Here is a 21,485-nt window from a genome sequence, read left to right on the forward strand (position 1 = left end):
CTCAAATCAAATATTACTGCCAGGCACTATATTAAGCACTTTTTTTTTTTTTTTTGGGTGGGGAGGACAGTTCTATAGCTTGAACTCAGGGCCTGTGCACTGCCCTTGGACACTTTTTGCTCAAGGTTAGCACTCTGTTATGTGAGCCACATTGCCACTTCTGGCTTTTTCTGTATATGTAGTACCAAGGAGTTGAACCCAGGGCTTCATGTATGCTAAGCAAGCATTCTACCATCAGGCCACACTACCAGCCCTATACCAAGCACTTTATATTAACTGATTACTTAAATGATGAGGTAGTGACATTATGAAGTTTTGTTTTGCTTTGTTTGTGGGTTTTGTTTTGTTTTGTTTGGTGCCATGGAAGCCAGGGTCTGGTGGCTTATGCCTATAATCTTAGCTACTTAGGAGGCTGAGATCTGAGGATCACTGTTCAAACTTTGCCCAGGCACTAAAGTCCATGACACTGTTACCACCAGTTAACCACTAGAAAAATAGAAATGGTGCTGTGGCTCAAGTGGTCAAGTGAAGAGTCATGGACTGTCTCGCTCAGGCTGGCATTGAACTGCAATCCTCTGATCTCTGCCTCTTGAGTAGCTAAGATTACATACATGACCCACCAGCACCTGACAATTAGGAAACTTTAAAGAAAAGGTGGGGGGAGGGGGGAAGGAGGGCAGGAGATTAGCCTAGTGATAGAGAGCTTACCTAGCATACAGGAAGCCCTGGGTTCAATTCCTTGTTACCACATACATAGAAAACGTTGGAAATGGTGCTGTGGCTCAAGTGGTAGAGCTCTAGCCTTGAGAAAGCCCAAGGACAGTGCTCAGGCCCTGAGTTCAAGCCCCAGGACTGGCGGGGGGGTGGGGGAGATAAAAAAGCTGAATCTTGAGAGAATGAATAGACAGATCATAGAGCAAGTAAATGTCTTGGAACATAACTTTTGAGCATGCTATTACCCAGCACACACCTGCAGCGAACTGCTGCCTGCTTGTACCTACCACCGCTAGGAAGTAAACACATGGCCTGTGGAGAGTCGGCATCCTGGACACTGTGGTGGTTGGTCCTAGCTAATTACTTGCAAAAATAGTTTTCTCGGGGGCCAGGAGTTTGGCCTAGTGGTAGAACGCTTGCCTAGAATGCATGAAGACCCAGGTTCGATTCCTCGGTACCCCACGTACATAGCAAAAAGCCTGAAGTGGTGCTGAGGCTCAAGTGGTAGAGTGCTAGCCTTGAGAAAATCCAAGAACAGTGCTCAAGCCCTGAGCTCAAGCCCAGGACTGGCAAAAAAAAAAAAAAAAAGTTTTCTCTCACAAACTAAATTCAAATTGTCCTTGTCACAGCCCTCAAGCCCTTTTGATCTCCAAACACCTTGTAGACACTTGACATGGCTGTTCTCTCTCTGGGCTATATAGCACCAATGTGTGCTTCCTTTCTTCTGCCTTGTGCTAACAGTACACTATTTCCAGATGGTTTTCTCTTAATGTTTCTTTACCAGATCCCTGTCATCAGATCTGGTACCAAGTAGGTTTCTTTTTTTTAATCACTATTTTTACTTAAGTTGAAATATGAAACTTTTAGATAATCTTAATTGAGTTTTTGACATCATATCCCTTAGCCAATCATATTGCTTAATTATTAGTCACCTACATATTAACATAAGATGCCTTGTTTACATGAAGTAAACCAATATAAAACATTGTTCTTCCTCTCTCATTTAACTTGGCAGCTGCACATCAACCACTCAGTTTACCAGAAGGAGAAATTACCACAATTGAATTACACCGATCTAATCCGTACATTCAGTTAGGAATTAGCATTGTGGGTGGCAATGAAACGCCACTGATTAACATTGTCATCCAGGAAGTCTACCGAGATGGGATCATTGCCAGAGATGGGAGACTCCTTGCTGGGGACCAGATTCTTCAGGTAAGTTTTAAATTATTTTGTTAACTTGTGTTTTTGTTATTAATAAAATTAAAAACCTATAATTTCAGCTTCTTAGAAAAATCTATGATTCCAGCTACTCAGAAAGTAGAGATCAAGAAGATCACAGGTCGGGAGCATGACCTAGTGGTAGAGTGCTTTCCTAGCATACAGGAAGCCCTGGGTTCAATTCCTCAGGAGCACATACACAAAAAAAGCCAGAAGTGGCTCTGTGGCTTAAATACTAGAACACTACCCTTGAGAAAGCCTAAGGACAGTGCCCAGGCCCTGAGTTCAAGCCCCAGGACTGACGAAAGAAAGAGGATGGGAGGGGAAAGAAAAGAAAAGAAAAATGATCACAATTCCAGAGTACTACTGGGAGCGAGAGAGAGGAAGTGAAATTCAACTTTTTAAGCCAGACGTGATACATTGTACCTGTCATCCTGGCTACATGAGAGACATAAATAGAAAAATTATAATCCAGGATGAGCTAGACAAAATCGGGAGATCGTACCTGAAAAATAACTTTTAAAAAGTAAAAACTAGCTGGGTGTGGTGGCTCATGCCTGTGATCCTAGCTACTCAGGAGGCTGAGATCTAAGGATCAAGGTTCAAAGCCAGCCCAGGCACAAAAGGACCTGAGACTCTTATCTCCAGGTTACCTCTAGAAAATGGGAAGTGCTTGGTTCAAAAGTAGGGCAGTAGCCTTGAGCTAAAGAGCTCAGGGATAGCGCCTAGACCAAGTTCAAGCCCTATGACCCACAAAAAAAAAAAGTAGAAACTAAAATAAAGATAAGTTACAACTTTAAAAAGTAAAAAACTAAAATAAAGATTAGTCACATCTAGCAAGCATGAGGCCTTAAGTTCTAGTACCAGTACCACCACCCAAAAAAACCTTAGAAAATTGCTATATTGAATTATATATACTGATTTTATATGCAGATCACCTTTATTTATAATTTCTCCTGGGACATATTTTCAGTCTAACATGTGACTGGGCACAGTGCTTCACATGGGCACAGGGCTTGCCAGACTTTCTTGGCTTGGACTCTATGGCTATTTCAGGGCACCTTTTTTCAGGTTGAAATTGATTAAAAGTAGTATGTTTTAGGACATAGGTAGTTTTAGTTGATCAGAACTAATAATTTAGTTTCTGTCAGATTTTAATCTTGTGGTCAGTATTGATCACATTTTTAATAAAACATTTAGCCCAAAAATATGATAGACTTTACTGTGCATATGCTATCTTTTCCAAATCTACAGATGGCATTTACTTTGGTCCCTGCTTTCTCTGAACTTCAGTTACAGAAGCTAAGTCTTTTCAAGTTGTAAGATACTCCTCAACCTATTCTGCAAAGAAAATAGGAGTTTGTATGTAGCTGGAAAGTATAGCAGACATTTAGTAAAATCTTTTGTGATTGAAGGTAAGATGGAGCACTCTGAATGGAGTGATAGGCAACTTTTATCTGAGCAACCAGAATGATGACCCGACTTATGAAGCTACCTCAAAGTTCTGGTCTTGATCCTGAATTAGCTGGCCCTTCTATCAAAATCTTGAGTGGCTACTACAAACAAACATGGGAGAACAGCAAGTTTGTGTGTGACAACTTATCAGTTTGATCACTGAATTTTAAAATAGGGCATTGGTAGTCCAAAATCAAAATTTCAAGTTAGTTTCAAAACTGCCAATCCCAGAAAACAAGGATGCAAAACAAAACAAACTATAAATCTCAACAAAACCATATGAAGACTTCAGCATGAATTGGTGTGGAAGAGATTAAAAGGTTTCTAATAAAATCCTTTTACCTAACCCAGAGCCTGTCCCATTTTGTATGTTCACAGAATGTTGTTATCATCTCAAACTGATTCAGAGAACTCATATTGTAATAAATCTAGGAATTATATTCATCTTTTTGTTGAATAACCGAAGCTGGATATATTTTCTAAATAATGTTACATGTCCAAGGATCCATCACTATAATTACTTTAAAGTTGTGGAGTTTAATAAGTAAAGGATATGTGAATATCAAATTAAGGTAGTCTCCATTTATTTTCCAAAGATTAGGAGTATTTTGTTAGGAAAAACAACTGTAATCCAGAAGAATTTTGAGTTTCTGTTCCATTAGAAGTGGTATTTGATTAGTGCTTGCCTTCTGCTGATATACAACTAAGGTTCATGCTGAGCCTTTGAAGCAGATGGTACACATTTCACAGATGAGGAAACACACAAATTAAGCTCATGTTCTGTGATTTGCCTCAGGTTATCACTAAATAACAGAACTGAGACTTTTAATTCCAGACTATCATCAAAACCTGTGCTGCTAACTACATTTTAAAACACCTTGTAAATACTTATTTTTCTTTGTAAATGCTGATTGTATAGCATTTTCTCAACAAGGATTTCCTTTGGAACTGTGACCAGCACATTTCTACAAGTTAGGGAAATGAGAGAATTGTCATATATGGATCTTGATCTTTTTTTTAATTTCCCCTAGGTCAACAACTATGATATCAGCAATGTGTCTCATAACTATGCCAGAGCTGTCCTTTCCCAGCCTTGCACCACACTACATCTGACAGTGCTGCGGGAGAGGCGCTTCGGCAGCCGAGCCTACAACCATTCTGACCAGAATGGCAGCACTGCAAGGGAAGAGGTTTTCCAGGTGGTTCTTCACAAACGGGACTCTGCTGAACAGCTCGGTATTAAATTAGTCCGAAGGACAGACGAGTCAGGTGTTTTTATTCTTGATCTACTAGAAGGGGGGCTGGCAGCCCAAGACGGCAGACTCAGTAGCAACGACCGGGTGCTGGCCATCAATGGGCACGACCTGAAACATGGGACTCCAGAGCTTGCTGCCCAGATCATTCAGGTAAACGCCAGACTCTGAACCTTTAAGTCCACACAGCAGTGTTGGTTTCTATTAGCACGTGGCAGAATTCTGGGGACTTCAGATACTTCATTAGAAAATCTGACATGGTTATCTAAATTCCTCAAAACCCAAACTAGTATAGCTTCTTATAGGTAAAAGTTTATCTAAACACTTTATTCCTGTGGACTTTTACCTTGGCTGTGGATACATTGTAGGCTCCGTAGCTTCTTACTCATTTTGATCTTGGAACTCATCTGGTCAACCGGATAGAACAGAGAGTGGTGGCCACATTTTTAAAGAATGATAGTAAAGCTCAGGGAACTGTGACTGTCATTATGAGTTTCCCGGTCTCTTAACTTCTTTCAGAAAATCTTATCCCCGGTGGGCCCAGGTTATTTTATTAATAACTTGTCTCTTCTGAGGCAGGCCAAAGTAGGAAGATCACTTGAACACTAAGAGTACAAAGCCAGCCTAGATCTCACCCCCCCACAAAAAAAAGAACTCATAAACTAGTGAGGTTTTTTTTTTATTTTTAAGGAATTCAAAGTATTTGGTACATATCATAAAATTTGTCCTCACAGTATCTCTGTGGAGTGAGGAAGGCTAGACATGTTTTCAGGAAGAACATAAAGACAGCTTATGTGGAAACTTACTCCAAGAAGATCTACAGGTTCTGCCACATGCCATGGCATTTAATGATAGGGGCATTTCCTACCGTGATAAAGTGAAATAGAAATACTTGAAATAATCACAGCAAAATCCTTTAAAGGAGAGCAAGCATCAGGGTGGTAGTGAAAAATTTTTTGGTACATGGAATCAAATAACAAGGAAAATATAAGACTATAAGAAATTCCAAGTCTTAATGTATTGCAATAGGGAGTGAGTCTGGTACTGGTCCTATTTTATAGAGTTTAAGTTTTAAAAATATTGTATACTTTTAAATTCCCCCCAAACCAGAATCAGCTGCTACCCTACAGAAAACTACCTCTTTCCCCTTTCTGGGGGAGGAGAATGGGGAAAATAAAGAAGAGGATGAAGAAAGCCAGTAGTAGTGTTACAAATTTGTTTTTGTTTTTTTTAATAGAAGGGTCAGATTTAATATGCAGTGAGAAGTAAAATCAATAAGCTAGGGATAGACTGGCCATATTATTTCTCAGTATTTAAATTTTCTCAATTTTTCTGCTGGCACTAAGGTTTGAGGGTTTGAATTTAGGGCTTCTCTGTCGAATCTTCTTGTTTGGCTGGTACTTTACCACTTGATCTACACCTCTAGCCCTGTTTTTGTTGGCTGTTCTGAAGATTGAGTCTAGTGGATATTTCTGCTCAAGCTGACTTTGAACTTAAGTCTGCCAGGTCTTAGCTTCCCAAGTAGCTAGCATTACAAATGTGAACCACCAGCATCAGGCTAAATTTTTTTGTTTTGGTCAGTCGTGGGGCTTGAACTCTGGGCCTAGGCATTATCCCTGAGTTTTTCAGTTCAAGGCTAGCGCTTGAGCCACAATACCACTTCCGGTTTTCTGGTGGTTAATTGAGTTAAGAGTCTCATAGACTTTTGTACCTGGGCTTGCTTTGAACTGCTATCCTTAGCCTCCTGAGTAGCTAGGATTACAGGTATGAACCACCAGCACCCAACTTTCCTTCAGTTATTTTTTTGAAGAAGTTCTCTGAAAGTAGTTTAATAAAATGCTTTAAATGCAAGTGACTTATAGAAGGATTCTAACATTATCATGCGTTTTTCAATTTGAGAGTTAGAAATGAAATTATTTCTTAACATTGTTGGCTTTAATCATAGGAAGTTTCCACTCTCTACCCTATTTCCTGAAAGCAGACTGTCATCTTTTCTCATAGGAATAATAATAAATTGAGAATTGTCATGACCAAGAGTAAACATAAACACCAAGTAAGTCTGAGCTGTACTTCTAAAATAAGGACAAAGTAACTTTTAAAAGTTAATTAATTTTAGGGGCCGGGAGTTTGGCTTACTGGTAAAGTGCTTGCCTAGTATGCACGAATACCCGGGTTCGATTCCTCGGTACCACATACATAGAAACAAGCCAGAAGTGGTGCTGAGGCTCAAGTTGTGGAGTTCTAGCCTTGAGAAAGTCCAAGGACAGTGCTCAGGCCCTGAGCTCAAGCCCAGGAATGGCAAAAAAAAGTTAATTAATTTTAAATATTAACATGTGACTTGATTTACAAATAAGATAGGTAACTGACCTCTAAATTTCAAATGATAATCATGGACCTCTAAAATATCTTACCACTTAAGGACGTGTGTGTGTGTGTGTGTGTGTGTGTGTGTTTCATAGAATTTTGAGTTTATTAGCCCAAGAACTTCCTTCCTCCTCACCAACAGGTGCAGTCACTCACAGGTGAGGCCCAGTACAGTGACTGAGAAGTGCATAGAAAATTACCCTGCATGAGATCTTTAAAATGACAAACATCGTTCATAACAGGTGGTTATACATGTGTGTTTTCTCCAGGCCAGTGGAGAGAGGGTGAGCTTAACTATTGCAAGGCCAGTGAAACCCCAGCCTGGCAGCTCCACCCGAGAAGCAGCAACTCATAATAGCAGCCAGCACCACCCACAGCCGCCCTCCCACAGCAGACCAAGTTCACATAAGGTGAGTATTTAAGAAAAGAGTTTGTCACTCTCTAAGGATCATTGCTGCAAGCTGATAAAATGTAAACCAAGACTTTCTACATGGTACTCATAGCTAAATGTAAAGATTTCTGTTTTTTTTTAAGATTTAAATATGCATTATCATGCTGTTGGACAGGTGAATATAAGTATTCAGAATATGAAATATGCTTTATCTTTTACAGGGTGACTTCACTTACTCAGTCCTTTAGTTTCTATAGTTAATTTTTCATAGGAAGGAATTCTTTGTCTAGCAATTGACAAAAAGTTGATAATCTTCCAGAAAAATCTGTTATATTGCTACCTATAAGTAGGATTTATCTCTGAATGTCAAACATTGGGTATATGATTGAAGAGACACATGAAAACGTTATTGACAAGCCTATATTTAGCAGTTAGGCATTACTGGAGGCATCACTTAACAGGAGTCATACATTTTGATGGGCACAGTATAGCTTGTGTATTTATGTTGCAGCTTAGGTAAATATTACCTGAGATGACTGATATCCCATCTGCTTCCTGAACTTCAGCAGTCATTGGTATCATTTAGCTGAGAATTTGGACACTATGTCAATTGTGTTCCACAGCTAAAGTTCAGTATATCATTTACTACTTGTAATTTTTTTTTTTTTTGGCCAGTTCTGGGCTTGAACTCAGGACCTAGGCACTGTCCTTGAACTTTTCTTTTTTTCACTACCAAGCATTTCATTTTTATTGTGTTTTCCTTTTAAACTCTCACAGTAACTATAAAAGACCCCAGGAAGTCATTTCCTTTCTGAATATTTACATTTATGTAGAGTTGAGTGCTTCTCAAAATTGAACACAATCATCTAGGACATCTCAATATGGAACAAGGTTTTGTTCATCTGGAGTGAGGTCTAATAGTATACATTTCTGAAAAGATCTCAAAGACAGGCCCCAATAGCTCACATCTGTAATCCTAGCTACTCAGGAAGCAGAGGTCTGAGGATTGCTATTTGAAGCCAGCTTGTGAGACTTGAACTTTCTTAAGGCTAGTGCTCTACCACTTGAGCCACAGCACCGCTTCAGACTTTTTCTGTGTATGTGGTACTGAAGAATCGAACCCAGTGCTTCAGGCGTGCTGGGCAAGCACTCTATACTGCTGGCCTACCTCATTTAAGTTTGAACTCAACTTCCATTAGGGTAGGAATTTCTAAACAATTATGTGAGTCTCAACCCAAATCTGAAAATGCAAGGTAAATATGGGCTGCCAAAGTCAATGTTTTCAAGTAAAATTAAAGTATTTAACCAAACAAAGACCTACTTTGGGGTCTGCTTAAAATCTATAGAAAGTTCCTATTTGCTAATGTAGCTTTTAAATTTTAGTTCAACATTTGAGAGAATGATTCCCTTCAGAATCTGCCACTGACACTAGAAAGTATTGCTGAAAGACAAGTGTTGTTGGCCTATTGAGTTTTTTAGTTTTTCCAAGCTAAGTACAGATGTCTTCATTGACTTATGGTTTAGTTAACACTTCAGAGAAAATTATAACCGCAAACGTTTGTTCTCACTTCTGAACAAAGGCCAAATTATATGAAGGAAACCTATAATTATGCCTTTGTAATGATGATTATGTAGAAGGAATTACTGTTTTGGAAAGGAATTTTGATAAGTCGTTTCATATAGCTAGTCTTTGCTTTGCACACATACACATGCAATTGTAATATGTGGCAAAAGTTGAAGCTTGTCATTGAATTCTGCAGTAATTTGAGGAAGATTTGATGGCATTAGAGTTTTAAGGCAATTTTAAAAGTATTCTTAATCTTCTAACATTCATATAAAAACTGTTTCATTTGAAAGCTGATTGATTTGGTACTGTCTTTATTTCTGTCATAACTTTGCTAATTCTTAACCTTCTTTTATCTTAGATGGCAATGTTTTAGAAAGAACATTCTCAAATTTGTTGTTATTCTAAATGTTCTGGCTAGAACAACCACATGGAAATATAGTATGTTACTTTAGTTGCTTATTACTAACCGACTATGTTTGTTCTATCAAATCCTGATATAAGACAAAGATCTCCCAGAAAAAACAAACATGAAAACTTGCCAAAACAACTGGGCAACCATTGAGAGAACCCTGAGAAAGTTCCTCGAAGAATATTGAGTATAATTTTTGAAGTTTGATTTGTTCCTAGGGGAAAATTACATATAATTCTAGCAACAAGAGTAATAAAACCTTCCTTAACTAAGGGTGAAACCTGCCTAAATATTCACTCAAGGCTGAATGTCTCTGAGTTGTCTTGGACAAACATGTTTCTCCAATTTTATTAAAAATGTCATAGCTTTAGATACAAAACTGCCTAAGATGTTGTCAAGTGTATAGGGTTAGAACATTTTCAGGAGTACTTTGCTACTCTTACACAAAAAGCATTTGATAAAATTTCAAGTGGACATGGATTTTAGGTCTAGAAGAGACACCGAGGCTTGGAATTCCATGGCCCACTCCAGAGATTTAGTAAATACCCTTACTAACAGTTAAGGACATGTCAGCTTTTTAAACTAATGTCATTGAAGGCATTGTTGTAATTCTGTAAATATAATTCCTATAAGTGCTAAAGCCTTTGAAACTGCTAGCTTCTACTTCTATACTGAATGGGATAATACTCATGGGGTACATGTGTCCACAGTACAGTCTGTACATGTGCATACACAATATGTATATGCACAAAAGGTAGGTGTATTATTTTCATGTTTAAGTTTACAGGATACTCATGCTCTCTGAGCTTGTTTTGTCATCTGTAAAATGAGCCAGTAATAGTGTTTACTTTTTTAGCACTGCTATGATCATTAAGTGAAATCATGCATGTAGGCTGTTAGCTTTGCACATGCTGGCACTAATACACGTTAATTATTGATATGGTTTATGTATACTCTATTTGTCACTGAATTCTAAATCCAAAGGAAACAGATGTTTCAATTTTTTTTTTCTTTCTGGAGTGTCACAGTATCAAGTCAGAGTAACAAATGTCATTGAAAGTCATTTTTATCTGCACTCACTAGTTTGTTGGGAATTTAGTTTCCTGTCAATAGCTTTTACAAAACTTTGGGTATTTAATATCCTTTAGCTTTTCATAAAAGTCTTCATGCTGTATGGTGGAGCACTCTATAGTCTCTGAGCCTCTCTGTGTAAACGACTCACGATCTACCACTTGAGCCACAGCACCACTTCTGGCTTTTTCCCTGTATGCGGTACCAAGGAATTGAACCCAGGGCTTCATGCCTGCTCAACAAGCACTCCGCCAGTAGGCCAGACTCCTGGCCTGGCTGTAGCTTCTTTTCTGGCAGTCAGCACAGTTAATTAGTTCATACTTTACTTTTGTACAATTCTGTCAACTTTTCTTTCAAAGAATCGTAGAAAATAGAAATAAAATTAATTGTCTTCAGAATGTTGCTCCTTAAAAGCATTACTTTTATGGAACTGATTGTATCTTGATACTCAAGATAAAAACGGTATGTTTATTTTAGCTTTGACCTTGACTTTCCATATGGCAAGAATGCTGAGGTTGTTTTGATTGCATGCTTATATGAAAAATACAGTAGTTCAAAGTTGAACATTGATACACAGTATACCTATTAAGAACTGTTTGGTCATTAAGGTGTAAAAAGAAATTCATTTTATAGAGGCCATATTGATCACCACCTTAGCTTAAGCTCTATATTATTCATTATCTACTTGTTTTCTGTCATATTTTAGGATCTAACTCAGTGTGTTACATGCCAAGAAAAACATATTACTATAAAGAAGGAGCCACATGAGTCTCTTGGAATGACTGTTGCTGGAGGCAGAGGAAGTAAGAGTGGTGAGCTGCCCATCTTCGTGACCAGTGTGCCACCCCATGGCTGTCTTGCACGAGATGGCAGGATCAAGAGAGGTAAGAGAACATTTCCACCATTTCTTATCCCTGAAATAAACACTTTTTAAAGGCACCTGTGACTCGTGACTATAATCCTAGCTACTCAAGATGAGATACGAGGATCCCAGTTGAAAGCCAGACCAGGGGAGGAAAAGTCTGAAAGTACAAAAAGCCACAAGTGGAGCTATGGTTAAGTATAGAACACTAGCTTTGGGCACAAAAGCTCAGGGACATCTCCCGCCCCTTAGTTCAGGCCCTCAGAGCAGCAAGTAAAATTAAATTAAAATAGAACATGTACAAAGTTTCCTACTAAACATAATTTGTGTATGTCTATGTCTATCTGTGCCAGTGCTGGGGCTTGAACTCAGGGCTCAGGACTTGGGCACTACCCTTGAACTTTTGTTCAAGGCTACCTACTGCTCTCCTAGTTGAACCACAGATTTACTTACAGCATTTTGGGGGTTGATTGTAGATAAGAGTCTCACAGAACTTGCCCTGGGCTGACTGAATTGCAATCCTCAGATCTCAGCCTCCTGAGTAGCTGGAATTATAGGAATAAGCCATGGGTGCACAGCCTGAACATGCCTTTTTTTTTTTTGAACATGACTTTTTAAGCTTTTTAAATGTTAAATGACCCTAGCATATAAATGTATAATGTCTCTGTAAAAGGCTAGGAAAGTGTACAAGATAAAGGAAAAAATAGCTGAGGCTTGATGGTAGTTCTGGAATTTGCTAACAGTTATTCACACTGTTGACTTGTTTTTATCTTGAAAGAGATCCCCTGAGACACTTAGGCTTTCAGCATTGTGACAGATACTCTAAAGACCCACCCAACTCACTAAAATGCAAATGTTGATTAAAATAAAGTGTCTGTAGAGTGGGACTATGAGAGGAAATAAAGAACAAAATTAACTTTAGGAGTAAACTCACTTGCAATTCTGCATTCCTTCTCAGTAGGTGGGAAGGCTACAATGAGATATTGTTACTATGATAAAAATAGTATTTATTGACTTCGTCTGTTCTTATAAAAAGGAAAATTGAGCATTAAAAGTTGCTTTTCCCAGGAAAAAGTTAGACTCATACCTCATACCATAATGGCTTCAAGACAAAAATATAAGAGGCTAAACATCTTATAAGAAAATACAGGTATAAATTCTCATAACCTTTAATTAGGCAAAGATTTCTTAAACTAAATATTACACTGAAAATACAAGCAATAAAATGTATATAGATGTAAAGTGTACTTTATGAAAATTGAAAATGCTTATCTTGAAAAAGACATCACCAAAAAAGCATAAAAAAATATTTGCAAATCATATAACGGTCTATCTGGTATCTAAAATTAAAAGAACTCTTTTTTTTTTTTTTTTTTTTTTTGGCCAGTCCTATTCTTGAACTCAGGCCTGAGCACTGTCCTTGGGTTTTCTCAAGGCTGGAGCTCTACCACTACCACTTGAGCCACAGCACCACCTTTTTTTCATTTTTTTTTTTTTATATTTTTTTTGCCAGTCCTGGGTTTGAGCTCAGGGCCTGAGCACTGTCCTTGGACTTTCTCGAGGATAGAGCTCTACCACTTGAGCCTCAGCACCAGTACCAGGAATCGAACCTGGGCCTTCGTGCATGCTAGGCAAGCACTCTACCACTAGGCCAAACTCCCAGCCCCCCATCTTTTTTTCTATGGATGTGGTACCAAGGAATCAAGTCTGGGTCTTTATGCATGCTAGGCAAGTACTCTATCACTAGGCTAAACTTCAGGCCCTTAAAGGAACTCTTATGGCTAAGTAAAACCCACAGATAACTCAGTTTAGATATTTCTCCAAATGAAACCAATTGCAGAAAATCACTGAGAAGGCTTTCAATGTCATTGATAATTAGAGAGATACAAATCTAAATTATAGGGAGATACCACCCCCCACTCTAGAGTGCCCATAAAAAGACCGACGATGGGCCGGGAGTTTGGCCTAGTGGTTAAAGTGCTTGCCTAGCATGCACGAAGACCCGGGTTCAACTCCTCGGGACCACATACATAGAAAAAAGCCAGAAGTGGTGCTGAGGCTCAAGTGGTAGAGCTCTAGCCTTGAGAAAGTCCAAGGACTGTGCTCAGGCCCTGAGCTCAAGCCCAGGACTGGCAAAAAAAAAAAAAAAAAAGACCGACTATAACAAATGTTAACGAGAAAGTAGGATTCTGATAGAAATATGCAATAATGTCACTGTTTCAGTAAATAGTTTGTCAGTTTCTAGAAGAATTAAACCATATAACCCAGTGATTCTGCTCCTAGAGAAGTAAACACAGGTCAAATAAAAACCTGTACTTTAGTGTTTGCAGTAGCAGTACCAAAGTTGCTAAGAAAAAAAAGTAGCTATCATTGAAACCTTCACCAGCAAATAAATGAATCAGACAAATATGGTCTATTCATACAGTGAACTATTTAGTTGTAAACTGTATAAGTAATACTTTGTATAACATGCTAAGTGAAATAAACCATTTCTATGAAGTGCTCAAAGCTAGTAAACCTGTAGAGACAGAAAGTAGATTAGGGGCCTGGGAGCATAGCCTAAGTGGTTCAATGCTTGCCTACCATGCACAAAGCCCTGGATTGAATTCTTCAGTACCACATACATAGAAAAAGTCAGAAGTGGTGCTGTGACTTAGTGGTAGAGCACTAGCCTTGAAAAAAAGTGGGAAGGCCAGTGCCCAGGCCCTGAGTTCAAGCCCCATGACTGGCAAGAAGAAGGAGGAGGAGGTAGAGGAGGTGGTGGTAGTTGTTAGTAGAGAGGGAAAGGAATGTACCTGCTCTCTAAAACCCTGGGTATAGTGATTTTTGAAAGAGTGATTAAAATGTTCTAAAAATTTATTGATCTCACATTGCAAAAAATCTGTGATAAAACCTCCATAAAACTGTATATTTTTAAGAGTGAATTGAATGATGTGTGAGTAATATATCAGTAGGTCTACATTTTATTTTTAAAAAGTTCTTTGAGGTTAGGTACACTGGCTCACACCTGTAATCCTAGCTATTCCAGGAAACTGAGGATCTCAGTTCAAAGCCAGTCTGGGCAATAAAAAGTCCATCAGACTCTTACCTCCAGTTAATCATCAGAAAAATGGAAGTGGCACTGTGACTCAAAGGGTAGGTAGCCTTGAGCTGAAGAGCTCAGGGACAGCACCCAGGCCCAGAGTTCAAGTCCCACTACCAACAAAAAAAAAAAAAGTTCTTTGTCTATGTACAAAATTGGGAATAATTTTAGTTTCTTGGGGTTTTTTTTTTTAGTACTTTAAGCTTTCCACAATAAGAATCTTTCCCTTCAATAATTTTAAAAATGGATGATAAACAGGGAGAAATGGTTTTTCTGTAGATTTTGTAGTACATTGTCTAATTCCTATTTTTTCTTAATCCTTTTCTAACCTTTTATCTAACCCTCACTCTCCTTCATTATATTACTTGGGAGAGCAATACACACTTTTTTTTTCCTCCCTGTGGTAAAGGAAGCTTTTTAAATCACAAATCTCATTTTATTGTGTGGCCCAAAGTTGTTTCTCTGTACATATTCTGTTATGTTTGCCCTGAGTGAACTATGCTAGTCTGCCTTTATGTATACATTTGTATAAATATAGAATCTATTTCCAGGAATAAATGAGGTTCACATCATTATTGAATTGGAAAGAACTCTGAAGCTTGAACAAGAAAAATGAATGTGCCCGGGGCCTATTCTCAACTCAGGCTAGTGATCTGAGTGTCCACCTTTATCAACATGCCTCAAACCACACTTCTGGATTATAACATTATTCTGAATTTTGAATGTTTTGGAATGTTTTGTGTGATTTAGACTTATTGTTATTATAAAAATTATAAAGAAATAAAAAATAGTGGTTTATCTGAATAATCAGAGCTAAACTTTGTTGATTTGTTTACAGATTTATAGGGAAATAATCACTTGTCAGCCAAGTGATTATATTTCTGATTTCTTTATCGGAACAGGTGATGTATTGCTGAATATCAATGGTATTGATTTGACCAATCTCAGTCACAGTGAAGCAGTGGCTATGCTGAAAGCCAGTGCTGCTTCCCCAGCTGTCGCCCTCAAAGCATTGGAAGTCCAGGTTGTGGAGGAGGCAACTCAAACCTCAGAAGAGCAGCCAAACGTTTTCAGTGAGAATGAGTACGATGCCAGCTGGTCACCATCATGGGTCATGTGGCTTGGGCTCCCAAGGTACTGATCCATTTTTTTTGTTGCTTTTTGGAAAAATCATATTTGCAGTCTCTAGCTGTGTATAATATATTTAGTTCACATACCCAGTAGAGGATGAAAGACTTTAGATGAAGTACCACCATTAAATCCAATTCTTTTTTTTTAATGGTGATTTTTCAGCCAGGTACAGTGGCTCACACTTGTTGTAATCCTAGCAACTCAGGAGACTGAGATCTGAGGGTCATAATTCAGACAGCCTGGTCAGGAAAGCCCCTGAGACTCCTTCTCTAAAAAACTACCCAGAAAAAGCCAGAAGTGGCTCTGTGTGATTCAAGTGATAGAGTGCTAGCCTTGTTCACCAAGAAGCTCAGGGATACCCAGACCCTGAGTTCAACCCCCAGGACCAGGGAAATAAAAAGAAAGGGAAAAAATCGTGGGTTTTTTTTTTTCCTCCAATGGCATTTAAGAAAGTCATTTAATTATAAGAACTAGCTTTAAAAAAATGCAGAAAAGAAAAGAAAAAGAAATTTTTAAAAAGCCAAAACTGTTTGTTTGCTAAAATTAAGAAAGTATTTCTTCCCATTTGTACTAAGGCTCTTAAGTGGACTTGCCATTAGATTGGATGTTCTAGTCACCTAGTAAAGCAGCCACCAACATTCATTCTGCTCTGTGTTTGAACTTCATGTGCATGTACTTTAAAAAAGGGGGGGGGGCAGGAGTTTGGCCTAGTGGTAGTGCTTGCCTAGCATGCATGAAGACCCGGGTTTGATTCCTCAATACCACATACATAGAAAAAAGCCGGAACTGGTGCTGAGGCTCAAGTGGTAGAGCTTTAGCCTTGAGAAAGTCCAAGGACAGTGCTCAGGCCTTGAGCTCCAGCCCATGACCTGCAAAAAAAAAAAAAAAAAAACCATGTTTGGGCTGCATTACAACCCAGAAACCGTTTTAGGCTGTTATTAATTGGTACTGAAATAGGGAGGGTTCGTATTATCATGATTGCAGTTTCTAAATCAATTTATACATAAAAATGCTAAAACTAAACAATTGTACATTTTAAGTAAGAAAATTATTGATTCTTGAGCATAAAAATAATACATCTTTCTGAGCCACCTGATTTATGTGGAATAAATTTTAGTAATTATTTTGTGATAACAATTTGTATGACACTTTCATATAAAGGTAAAGTAAAGCAAGATATTATTAGACTTCATTTGTTAGTTACCTAACTTGACAACTAAAGCCTAAAACCATACCAGCATTCTTGTCTTACAGACATGTTAAGTACCTTGTGAAAGATTTTTTTACAAGAAGAATTTTTTATTAAAAGATTTTTTTTTTGCCACTCTTGGTGTTTGAACTCCGGGCCTGGACACTGCCCCTGAGATTCTTTCGCTCAAGGCTAGCACTCTATAACTTGAGCCTCAGCACCATTTCCGGCCTTTTCTATTTATGTAGTACTGAGGAATTGAACCCAGGGTTTCATGCATGCTAGGCAAGCACTCTACCACTGTGCCACATTCCCAGTCCCATAAAAGATTTAACTGTCACACATTTATGCTGTGCATCAAATCTGATTACTTTTTTTTTTCTAGTGAAAGGTAAACATGATTTAAACAGTTGTTAAACTCCACTAGAGTGAGAGTTCCAAGGGAGCCTCATTTATCGTGTTCAGTTCTCAACCTGATTTCTGAGTGGCTGTGCAAACCTTGGGTGACAGAACCTATAGGGGTGCACAGCCTGCCTCCTGTTCTGTCCTAGTGCCCGTGAGTTCATCAGCCTTTGCCCCTCTGATTATGGAGCAAAGTAGCAACCTCTTGGAGAAATCCATGGGACTGATATTTCCATTAACTGTCCTCATATGTTCCGTCAGCCTTGTCTTGAAGTCTACACATGCATGTCTTTTTTTCTGTAGCATTTTCTAGAGTGCCAGGCACAGTAAGAAAGTCATTATACAAGACATATATGCCTTTTAGTCACATCTATTTTTGAACCAAACTACATGGAAAGAATATCTGCCAACGAAGGCCTGTATTGTAGATTCATGTAGGTCTCTGGTGCGTGCAAACTCACATTATTCCTTAGCCTCCTGTGTGATACAGGCTACTACATGGGACCTTGCTCCATTCTATCCCCGACATCTCTAAACATCCTATCTTATCAATGAACTAAGAAACTACAGGTTCTGACTATAGTGTATTGCTTTGCAACAACTTCAAGAAATCATTTTTAGTGAATTGGAAACAGAAAACCTTATCTAAAATGTCTTCTAAAATGTATTTTCTGTGATATATATTTTATATGTTTCCTAAAACTGTATTCTTTGAAATAGAAAATATATGGCTCAGTCCCACAATCCTAACTACTTGGGAGGCTGCCTTGAACAGCAAAGGCAGAAAAAATTTCAAGACCTATTGCTGAGTGCAGTGATGCCTGCATGTTATCCTAAGCAAATCATAGTGCCAGGCCAATTCAGGCAGAAAAGGCTGTAAGAATCTGTCTCCCTGAAGGGAAACTAGATGTGGTGGCATGCGCCTGTGACAGGAAGCCTGAAAGTAGGTGGATCACAGCTCAAGCATGCAGGCATCCAGGAAATGAGACTCAGTCCTAAAAATAACTAGTGAAAATGAGGGCTCCCAGCCCCAGTTTGTTTATTTGTTTGTTTTAAAGCATTAACTTACTGCTTATTCCTAAATCCATATTTTTGTGGAAGTATAAAATTATTTTTCCAGGGCCAGGAGTTTGGTCTAGTAGTAGATTGCTTGCCTAACATACATAAAGACCTGGGTTCAAATCCTCAGTACCACATAGACAGAAAAAGCCAGAATGATGCTGTGGCTCAAGTGGTGGAGCTCTGGCCTTGAGAAAGCTGAAGGACAGCGTTCAGGCCCTGTGTTCAAGCCTCAGGACTGGCCAAAAAAAAGAAAAATTTCTCCCTTTCTGGGCAGAATTTCAACTGTAGCATCTCACAGTCCATGAAAAGAAAAAAAAAAATGTTGTTTATATTAGTGTTCTCTAGACTTGAGTTTCCTATTTTGGTCATAAAATCTCCCTAAAGCAAACCATACTAAGTGAAGGAAGAAAGAACAACAAATAGCTCTTCTTGTAAATTAAAGTCACATATTTTGGGAAGCATGCTTTGGAAAATACACTTTCCAAAGTAAGAGAAAGTTATCTACTTTTTTTTTTTTTTGGTCTTTTTCTCTCTCTGCTGGGGATCAATCCTGGGGCCTATGTGTGCTAGTGTGAGCTGCATCCCCAGCCCTCTAAGACTAAGCTGCGCAGAAGCTACTCTACTGGTCGTGGTGGTACCACAATTTTAGGACTCTTTCATACACTGTGTACCTACTCTTATAGACATAGATGATTATCGAAAATAAGAATGAGAATGTTGACAATGCTGTGAGTGAATATTAGGACATAATCTTCTATAAACATTTCTGAGGTATAGCTTGTTTAAGCTTCCTTCCTGCACACATGTATATCAGAAAGCTGGAGAAACTGAGTATACTTAGAACTGCATCTATACTAGAAAATGAGATTGTCAAAATGTTTGTCAGGGTGGAATGTAGCTCAGTGATACAGCATTTACCTAGCATGCTCTTAGGCCCTGAGTTCAATCCTTAGCACCAAAAAAGTGAATAGCAAATGAAATAGGTTTGTTTGTTGTTGTTTTTTTTCCAGAAATGGCAAATACACCATGTTGTGACACTATGGCAAAGGTGAACAGGCTATGAAACCGTTCCCGTGACTTTGTATTTGTGATTTTTCACAGTGCCCTCCACAGCTGCCATGATATAGTGCTACGAAGAAGCTATTTGGGAAGCTGGGGCTTTAGTATTGTTGGTGGATATGAAGAGAATCACACCAATCAGCCTTTCTTCATCAAAACCATTGTTCTGGGAACGCCTGCCTACTACGACGGAAGGCTAAAGTGAGTCTCCTTCTCCTTCACGGTGTATTTGTTCACTGTCTAATCCAGGGATCAACACCCAATCCAGCCTGCTGTCTAATAAATTTCCAAGTGGGTGCCACTCAGCTCTAGCCCCAGTATTGAGGAGGCTGAGTCAGGATGACTTGAGTTTCAAGCCAGCCTGGGACACAGCACAAGAATGTCTCAAACAACAAATGAAGTTTTATAGCAGCCACCACACTCGTTCCTTTATGTACCCCATGAATGCTTCCAAACTACAGTGGAAGACTAGTTTTCATGACAGACTGTATGTGTGGTTCACACAGCCAAAAACACTTACCATCGGATCTCTACAGAAAACATATGCCAGCCCCTGATCTAGCCTGAAGCCTTACCTTCACCACTTTGTTCCTTACTTTTCAACCTAATGACCTTGCTAAGGCTTAAGCCATTGGCTTGGGCACATTGTAACTGATAGCCTCTTCTGATCAGTTCTTCCACCCAACTGCTCACATCTCAGTACTGCCAGTAGGACATTCTTTGCCTCCACTGTACACATCTCTACCTAACATTGTGTTTATGCAAGGTCCGTGGGGGGTGGGGGGAGGGCTTGTTTCATATATCATTACATCTCTAGCAGCCATAGCAGTGCCTTGTACATAAATGTAATCAGTGTTTGCTGCATCTATGTACAGTGGTTTACAGTATGTCAGGCAAGTACTAAAGGCTATGCATACATTATCTAATCCTTTTCCCCCTTGTTTTCTTACTATAAAGGTATTGTACGTAGGGATTATAGTTACCTAAGTCAGTTAATAAGTGCATTTCTTTTTTGGACAGTGTCACCCTATTTAATCTTTTTTTTTTTTTTTGGTCAGTCCTAGCGCTTGAACTCTGGGCCTGGGCACTGTCCCTGAGCTCTTCACTGAAGGCTACTGCCCTACCCTTTGAGCCACAACGCCAATTCCAGTTTTCTAGTGGTTAATTGGAGATAAGAGTCTCACATTCTTTAGTGCCCGGGCTTGCTTTGAACTGTGATCCTCAGATCTCAGCCTTCTAGTAGTTAGTATTACAGGCATAAGCCACTGCGCCTGGCTTCTATTTAATCTTTTTAACAACTTTATGAGGTGTGTTATTATTCCTGTTTCACAGCAAGACAAGTCTTAGAAAAGCTTAAGAAACTTGGCCATGGCTAAATAACTAAAGCTGGTTACTGGCACTCAACCAGAACTGTGTCTTTAGAGCTCTAGCTTCCAACTCCTGTGCTGTCTGTCACCTCTCCCTGGGCAGCAGGCACTCACTTAGCCAGGCAACAGACCCTTCTTTTTCAAAGATTAGTACTGGAAGACCAAAGAGAAGTTATAAGCAACAGATAGGAAGTAGTTGATGGTAAATTCTTAGTGCCTAATTTTTGGTAGATGAACTAGTTCTTTGAAAGTAAATGTATTGAAGCTCAGAACCAGCAAAAAAAAAGAAAGAAAGAAAAAACAAATTGAGTGTGGATGTAGGTATGCTGGGTAGAATGTGGCTCTAGTGGGATATTTACACTGTTGGCTGAGAGAAAGTAATGTCCAAACAATACTGCTGGGCCTGGTGGCTCCAGTAGATAATCCTGGCTACTTGGGAGGCAAAGATGTACAATCATAGCTTGAGTCCAGTGCCAGCAAAACTAATTTCTCAAGACCCAACCACAGCCAATGGCTGGTCATGGTGGCATATACCTGTCTGTAATCTCTGATGACACAGAAAAGTACAAGGAGGAGGATTATAGTCCATGCTGGGCTAGGCATAAAGTAAGACCCTACTTCAAAAATAACCAGTACAGAAGGGACTAGACTCAAATGGTAGAGCATGTGCCCAATAAGCATGAGACCCTGAATTCAATCCCGAACACTGCCACTACCACCACCCCGCCAAACAGTGTGTGTGTGTGATTAGGAGAAGTGTGCTCCAGACCAGACCTATTTTTCTCCCCCCTGCTCCCACTCCTCTTCCTGGCCCTGGGACTTAAACTCAGAGCCTGGGTACTATTCCTGAGCCTCTTTGTGCTGAAGCACACTACCACTTGAGCCA

The 21,485-nt window shown here is 39.1% G+C and overlaps 1 protein-coding gene across 1 annotated transcript in view; it reads left to right on the forward strand.

The window, feature by feature from the left end:
• Lnx2 (ligand of numb-protein X 2) overlaps nt 1-21,485 on the forward strand; it is a 76,624-nt gene that overhangs the window by 52,241 nt on the left and 2,898 nt on the right. The window contains exons 4-9 of the mRNA XM_090342340.1: nt 1,730-1,929; nt 4,422-4,796; nt 7,277-7,417; nt 11,152-11,329; nt 15,292-15,523; nt 19,275-19,433. Coding sequence (XP_090198466.1) covers nt 1,730-1,929; nt 4,422-4,796; nt 7,277-7,417; nt 11,152-11,329; nt 15,292-15,523; nt 19,275-19,433 — 1,285 coding nt within the window. The remainder of the gene's footprint in view (nt 1-1,729; nt 1,930-4,421; nt 4,797-7,276; nt 7,418-11,151; nt 11,330-15,291; nt 15,524-19,274; nt 19,434-21,485) is intronic.

The sequence above is a fragment of the Megascapheus bottae genome, chromosome 11 (assembly GCF_031878675.1).
Source record: "Megascapheus bottae isolate mThoBot1 chromosome 11, mThoBot2.hap1, whole genome shotgun sequence".
Classification (NCBI taxonomy): domain Eukaryota; kingdom Metazoa; phylum Chordata; class Mammalia; order Rodentia; family Geomyidae; genus Megascapheus; species Megascapheus bottae.